This window comes from Cicer arietinum, chromosome 1, assembly GCF_000331145.2.
Source record: "Cicer arietinum cultivar CDC Frontier isolate Library 1 chromosome 1, Cicar.CDCFrontier_v2.0, whole genome shotgun sequence".
Classification (NCBI taxonomy): domain Eukaryota; kingdom Viridiplantae; phylum Streptophyta; class Magnoliopsida; order Fabales; family Fabaceae; genus Cicer; species Cicer arietinum.
Genome location: NC_021160.2, coordinates 46927719 through 46935841, shown reverse-complemented (window position 1 = coordinate 46935841; position 8123 = coordinate 46927719). Strand labels below are relative to the sequence as shown.

Below are 8123 nucleotides of genomic sequence, written 5' to 3'. Positions count from 1 at the left end.
TCATTTAAGCCAATTAATTAGCAAGTAATTTATTATATAGCATGTTATTTAAAAGTTTATTATCAAGCATGTAGTATTTAATTATTATATTTAAATAAAAAGTGGTGAAATAATAAATGAATAAATAAAAAGAAAAAAAACTGTTTGATAATGGACAAAACGTGTCATCATTATATAAAGAGAGAGAATGAACAACAAGGTTTGATTTAGGTTGAGTTGAACTGGAAGAAACAACTTTGAAAAAACAATTTTCATTCCAACACCAACAACATAAAAAAACACAAACACCAACACAACAAAACAAACACAATCTCAACCCAAAAAATCCCAAAAAAACAGAAACATAATTTTTTTTCTTTCGAGAAATTATTACTAAAACTAAAAAGAAATAATAAATATTTTAGAGAGAGAATAGGAGAAGAGAGACGTAAACGAAGACTCTTTTTAATTTTCCCAATTCAATTTGCTTTCTTTTCTTTGTTTCCTTCCGTTATCCATTTACCAATTCCAATCTCTTTCTTCGCTTTCTCTCTCTAACTTTCTCTCTCATCAGATCTCCTTCCCCCTTTCTCCGGCGATTCCTCGGCGATTTTTGGCTGCACCTCCCTTAATTCTCTCTCCTTTTTCATATCTTCATCGTACATAACATGAGTAACGTTTTCAAATCATAAAGTTTCATTCTTTTTATTTTTTTGTGATTAATTTAATCATTGTTATTTCATTTGTGATTAGTATCAAAATCATTGTTTTTATAGAGAGAAAACGAGAAAAAAATAATAATAATCGGTTGTTGATTGAAGGAAAAAAATCAGAAACAATTTTCCCCCTTTTTTTGTTGTTTGGTGTTATAAATTGGAAAAAAAGGGGATTTTTTTTTTTTTTTTTTGATTTGGGGTGGTTGTGATTGAAATTTGGAAGCTTTAGTGGGAGGTGAAGGAGTTTGAATTGGTGGTGGTGGAAGAGGGTGAGGTTGTGGTGGTGGATTGAGAGGGAAGAGAATTTAGGGGGGTTATGATTGAAGGTGAATTTGAAGAATCTTTGATAATTGTGTTGTGGTTTGGTGCTATTTTTGGTTTTGTTTGGTGATGGGGATGAGGAATGATGGACAAAAACAACAGCTTATTCATCAAGGTGTTGGTGTTGCAGCTGCTGGTGGTGGAAAAACCAATGGTTTCATTCCTAGCTCCTTTCGCGCTATCTCAAGCTACTTGAGGATTGTTTCCTCTGGTGCTTCCACCGTTGCGCGCTCTGCTGCATCGGTTGCTTCATCAATTGTTGATAGGGACGATGTTTCTGATCATGATCAGGTGAGTGTGAGAGTAGTTTTTGTATAATTTTTGGAGATAATAGCTTTGCTTGGTTGGTTATCATGGTTAACTTGTGGTGTGTGTAATGTGTATTAGTTTTGATTTTGATGATTTTAAATCTTTTACATTTACAGGGTGTTTACTTTTGATTAAATATAATTTAATGTTTACTTTAATGGAAGAGATAAAATCTGATTACTTATCTCATTGTAGAGGATTAGGTAGTAGAATGTGTAGTGTTTTTGGTTTTCATTTCTTTTAGTAATTAATTAGTACTCTTATTCTAATTTCTTTGCTTGAATTTGTTGCGTGCATTTTTTAAATTAAAAAGGTGTGGTGCATTTCATTTAAGTGACGTTTGAGGTATACTATGTGTTATTTCATTTTAGCAGTCAATTATAATTTTGTTCATATTGACTAGATAATTTCGGCATATTTGTGTTTGAGTATCCTTGGCGTTGAAAAAAATAAATCTTTGTTCGTTAGAAGTAGGGGAAAATCACACGGCCTAATGTTATGAGTTAAATATTGGCATTTTGTCTTTTGAGCCATTTGCAAGGGTATCAATGTATCATTTTTTTTAATAAATCAATGGATCATTTTGTTGGCTGGATAGCTAACATATTTTGTTTACCTGGATCTTGTATGGTCACACTATAATATAGGGTTTTATGAGTTTTAAAATATCTAGTACACCGAACTGAGATTTCTCGTTGATTCCCTTCTTCTTACTGATTGAATATTTTTTTATTCTATTTTTTTATTACAATATTTTTCAATTTGTTGCTTGGAGTGATTACTCATTTCAATGCTCAACTTGTATAGGTTATCTGGGCTGGGTTTGATAAGTTGGAGGGTGAGGGTGGTGTCGTTCAGCAAGTACTTCTTCTAGGCTATCGATCTGGTTTCCAGGTTTGGCATGTTGATGAATCAAATAATGTCCGGGACCTGGTTTCCAAACATGATGGTCCTGTTTCTTTTATGCAAATGGTTCCGAATCCAATTGCATCGAAAAAATCAGAAAACAAGTTAATAAGTGGCCGCCCGCTGTTGGTAGTTTGTGTGGATGGGTTCTTCGCAGGAGGATGCAATGTTAAGGACGGTTTGAACGGATCTTCCAATGGGACCACTTCAAACTCCCATGACCAAATGAATAGCAACTATATGCCAACTACTGTTCAGTTTTATTCTATGAAATCTCACTCATATGTTCATGTAATGAAGTTTAGATCTGTTGTTTATTCTGTAAGGTGCAGTTCTCGAATAGTTGCTGTTTCTCAATCCACTCAGGTATACTGTCTAATATCTTCACTGATTATCATCTTTCCTAGAGATGCACTGTTGGTGTAAAATAGTTAGATGCTGGCATCCAATGAGAATTCATGATATTTCCATGTAAGTCGATTTTGTAACCACAATTTAAAAATAGCCACAACATGCTGGATTCTTATTGGATGTTAGTGCAAATCTAGTTTGCACTGTCAGTGCGTGTCCCCTTTTTTCTAAATGTTAAACGGAGTTGTTCTTTTGCAGATACACTGTTTTAATGCTACAACATTAGAAAGGGAATATACTTTACTTACCAATCCAATAGTCCTGAGTTGTCCTGGTTCTGGTGGCATAGGCTATGGACCACTTGCAGTTGGTCCAAGATGGCTAGCTTATAGTGGAAGTCCGGTTGCAGTCTCCACTTCTGGCCATGTCAGCCCGCAACATTTGATGCCTTCTGCAAGCTTCCCTGGTTTTTCTTCAAATGGAAGCTTGATTGCACACTATGCCAAAGAGTCAAGCAAGCAGCTTGCTTCTGGGATTGTGACCCTTGGCGATATGGGATATAAGAAACTTTCTAGATACTGCTCTGATAACAATGGTTCACTACAATCTGGAAGTTCTGGATCAAAGGGCAGTGGAACTATTAATGGCCATTCGGCAGATGCAGACAACGTTGGAATGGTAAATACTGTTTTTTTTTTTTTTTGTGTGTTGATTTATAAATGGAATTGTGTATATCGCGCTTGAATATTATTTTGGCTCATGTTCATATGATAAAGTAGTCCTTGTCTTGTCGTGCTTGGCTGGTTTAAGTCTTCAAGAATCGGGATCGTGCATAATATTGTATTTATATTTTTACTAAAACTTTGGTTCAAATCTTGTTTTGAACATGGTAATATCTTTCTGGATAAAGTTGTTTGTCGCAATTTAACACTTGTATTTGATTTATCATAGGTTAAGGATCATCAAATTTGTTTTTTAATATAATTTTTGGCCCATGATACTGGTACTTAGCATTTCACACTATTATTTTATGTGGGGATAACATTGTTATTGTTCTCTTTCAGGTCATTGTTAAAGATATTGTCACTAAAAACGTTATCGCACAATTCCAGGCCCACAAGAGTCCCATTTCAGCGTTATGCTTTGATCCTAGTGGCACCATATTAGTGACTGCTTCTGTTCAGGGTCATAACATAAATGTTTTTAAGATAATGCCTACGCGTGAGAATTCTTCAGCATCTGATGCTGGTCCTTCTCACGTTCATTTATACAGGCTGCAACGCGGTTTTACAAATGCGGTGAGTGCATGTTCATTCTCATCTGTCCTTTGATTTGATATAAAAGAATCATTTTCTTTATAAATCTGTATTGGACTTTTTCAGGTTATACAAGATATCAGTTTCAGTGATGACAGCAAGTGGATTATGATTAGTTCCTCAAGGGGCACAAGCCATCTGTTTGCCATTAATCCTCAAGGAGGATACGTAAATATTCAGTCTAATGATGATAGTCTTACTACGAAAAATAGCGGATTAAGCACTATGCCTAATCAAGCTGTTCGCCGAGCTCCCATGTCATCCGTACAAATGCCTAAACAGCAAAGCCTCTATGTAGCTGACCCTCCAATAACACTTTCTGTAGTAAGCAGAATTAGGAGTGGAACTAATGGTTGGAGAGGCACCGTAACTGGTGCTGCTGCAGCTGCAACTGGTAGGAAGAGTTCCGTTTCTGGAGCTATTGCTTCGTGTTTCCGTAGTTGTAAAGGAAGTGGAGCAATGTATGGTGAAGGTACCCATTCGAAGGAAAATCATCATGTATTGGTCTTTTCACCTAGTGGATCGATGATACAGTATGCTCTTCGGACGATAACTGGTCAAGATTCTGCTGTTGTTTCTGGATTGTCCCCTGCTTATGAGTTTGTTCCACAGGCCGATGCAAGATTAGTAGTTGAGGCCATGCATAAATGGAATATATGTCATAGTCATAATCGGAGAGAGCGAGAAGATAATGTTGACATCTATGGCGAAAATGGAATTTCCGACAACAATAAAATATATCCCGAGGAAGTAGAGGAGAACGTTGTTCACCCTAAGATAAAAAATGGAGTCACAAAAGTGAATTCCTGTCTGGAGGACGGTCATCATTTGTATATTTCAGAAGCTGAACTGCAAATGCACCAAGCTCAGGTTCCGCCGTGGGCAAAGCCCAAGGTATATATTATCTTAAAATTTGAAAGTGTTCTTTTAGTGTCTAATGTTTTTCCGTTTAGTTTGAGATTGAAATACGTAATTATGTTGCCAAACAGATATATTTTAATTCAATGATGAAAAAGTCCACCATAATGGATGAAGAAGCTGCTTCAGGAGGAGAATTTGAGATTGAAAGGATCCCAACTTGCATGAGTGAAGCTAGACCAAAAGACTTGGTTCCAATTGTCAACTATATGCAGACCCCAAAATCACAACAAACAAGGTCTGATGGCAATTTGATTAAGTAATTAGATTAAGGTCAAAAGATTTAGGTATTGGGCATTGTGCTTGATATTTTATCTAATAAAAATACCTCAATTTTGAAGATTGGACAATTCCAAAATTGATAGGGTTGGTTGCGTCATTTGATGAAGAAAGTTCTTTAGCGACTTTCCTATGTTATATTCATGAACCCCGCGTCCACATAGAAATATATGTGGAAGGGTTTGTTAGAATATTGGAAAATATTTTATAATATTTTTTATATTATATTAGAGTATCTTGAATTATCTCCTAAGATCAATTTATAATCATTGAGATATATTATAATATCTCTCATTATTATTATGATTTGTTACTTATTTAGGACTGAGTCTATGTATCTCTATAAATTGAGATTAATATTAAGTCTTTCAATCAAGTTACCATAAAGCTATTACCAATAATATTCAAGCTCTTATTATTTTCTCTTCTCCTTTTATCTAAATTTCCATAACTTCAACATGGTACCAGAGCCTATGTCGTTCCTCCTTAAACGATTCTGCCTCTACTCCATATTTGAGTTCCCAAAAGTTTGGGATTGTAATCATAGTTTTCTCTTTTTTGATGTGATCTCTTGGTGAGTTTTCATACTTTTCCAGCACTTTTGCATCTCTTTTCAGCAAGCCTCCTGAAAAAGACTGTTATTTGTTTTCCGGCACTCACTTCAACATTTTCCGTCCAGATCCGCTACTGCAACCGCTGTCACCCTTCACCTCTTCTAGATCGGCCCACACTCCAAAGCGCGTCACCGAAAGATGTCACACGTGCCCACATGCATTGTCTCTTCCTCCGTTCGTCTGATCCACGTGCCGCCACCTCCCACCGTGCGTGACAACGCGTTTGACAACCGTTTAAGATGCGACCTTTCTTGTTGAAATCACCTCGACCTCTTGGTTATGAATCTGCACTCATATTCTAGTTTCAAGCCATGGTTACACCGGCTACAGTATAAACATCATTTTCTCTCTCCTTGATGCACAATTATTCTCTCTTGATGGTTCCAACGCCGTGGGTCGTCCTTTCGACACGTTTTCAGATTCTCCATTGTGACATCCTTCCGATGTGTTCAAAATTTCTTCTATTGTCATTCACTCTGTCGATTGACATTTCCATCATGTTTCAGTCAAGTTGCACACATTCAGGGTGCTTCATCCGATGCTTCTCTTTCTCGTCAGCATGTTTCTCTTTGCATCTAGATGCACGTTCGTCGAAGTACCGGTCTCGCCTTTCTCTGTGAAATAGTTGTTAGACATAACTTCAAGTTTAAATATTGAGTCTCTGGTATTATTGAAGCTTTCAAATGTAGATTTTAGAAGGACGGACATTGCTTTGTTCAATTGCTTGCCATGAATTTCTCTCAGGATGATGATCATTCCGACTATTTGGCTAGACTAGATTTACAACAATTCTTTCCGACTTTACTTGCAGCCTTGAGTTGCCTTTCCATCCATTTTTATTATTTTGCGGAACAATTCATTGTTTTCTTGTAACAAGCTAAAGTTCGGTAAATTTTAGATTGAGAGAGAGTGTTAGAATATTGGAAAATATTTTATAATATCTTTTATATTATATTAGAGTATATTGAGTTATTTCCTATGATCAATTTATAATCATAGAGATATCTTAGAATGTGTCTCATTATTATTATTCTTTGTTCCTGATTTATGATTGAGTTTATGTATCTCTATAAATAGAGATTAGTATTGAGTCTTTTGTAATCAAGTTAGCATAGCACTATTATCAATAATATTCAAGTTCTTATTATTTTCTCTTCCCTTATTCTCTAAAATCCCACAACTTCAACAATGACGATCGGTGACACCCCTTGAAAGTAGAAGCTCATTTCTCGTCGTTACAATTGAGATGGTGATCTGATCGGTGTCGGTTTGACTAAAACACAAGGAAAAAATAATATGAGTTGAGTTTTAACACACACATATCCATTTTCTCTTGTTTTTGTCAAATTGAGACCGCTGAAGTCATCATCTCGACTGTGAGGACAAGGAACCGTGGGTTTCTACTTTTAGAAGGCGATGTCTATTGTCGTTGGGGTTTTGAACACTTGAGAGAGATTAATTCTCAACTTGATATTATTTATAGTCAAAACTATACAAAGAATCCCTTAATCATAGGCTAAATCTGGGTTAAATAAAAACAAAATCGTATACAAGATAAAACATATCTTAATAGTAAATAACCAAATCCATGTATTTCTCAACACTCCCTCTCAAGCTGGAGCAGACAGATTGTAGGCATCAAGCTTGTCACATATGTAGTCATTCTTGGTCCTTGAAGAGCTTTTGTGAAAATGTCTCCAATTGATCATTAGAACCAACAAATGAAGTAGCAATCTCGCCAGACACAATCTTCTCACAAATAAAATGACATCCGATCTCAATATGTTTAGTTTGCTCATGAAAGACTGAATTACAGGCAATATGTAAGGCTGCTTGATTATCACAAATGAGACTCATAATGCCTATTTTACAGTAGTGCAACTCTTGGAGAAGATGTTTGAACAATATGAGCTCCTGAGTAGTAAATGCAATAGCTCGATATTCAACCTCCACACTGGATCTGACAACAACATTTTGCTTTTTTACTTTTCCATGAGGTTAAATTTCCACCAATAAGAACACAATACCCCAATGTGGATGGTTTATCAAAGGGACATCTAGCCCAATCACCATCTGTGTAAGCAACAATATCTGAATTACTTATGTCTGTGTGAACAAGACTGCCTTTATTGTACCTCAAGATTATAACCAAGGCATCCCAATGGCTATGACAAGGGGAATTCAAGAAGTAACTCAACACACTAACAACATATGAAATATCTGGCCTCATCACGGTCAAATAATTAAGCTTCCCAACTAACCTCCTAAACCTTCCTTGATCTTGAAAAGACTCCCCTTGATCTGGTAGGAGTGTGACATTTGGATCTATAAGAGTGTCAATTGGCTTGCAATCCAACATATCAGTTTCTTCCAAGCTATCCAAAGCATATTTTTTTTGGGAAATCACCATTCCT

General features: G+C 36.0%; 1 protein-coding gene across 3 annotated transcripts in view; it reads left to right on the top strand.

The window, feature by feature from the left end:
* The first annotated feature begins 229 nt into the window (after positions 1 to 229).
* LOC101513636 (autophagy-related protein 18f) overlaps positions 230 to 8123 on the top strand; it is a 10524-nt gene continuing 2630 nt past the window's right edge. For 2 of the 3 annotated variants that reach the window (XR_012162071.1, XM_004487555.4), the window contains exons 1-6: positions 231 to 1307; positions 2133 to 2597; positions 2841 to 3260; positions 3647 to 3880; positions 3965 to 4792; positions 4888 to 5054. Coding sequence is in view for 2 of the 3 variants with exons in the window: in XM_004487555.4 (XP_004487612.1) it covers positions 1086 to 1307; positions 2133 to 2597; positions 2841 to 3260; positions 3647 to 3880; positions 3965 to 4792; positions 4888 to 5054 (2336 nt within the window). In the remaining variant the exon portion in view is untranslated. Of the gene's footprint in view, positions 1308 to 2132; positions 2598 to 2840; positions 3261 to 3646; positions 3881 to 3964; positions 4793 to 4887; positions 5055 to 8123 lie in introns of all 3 variants that reach the window. The other variant, XM_004487556.4, reaches the window with a different exon arrangement.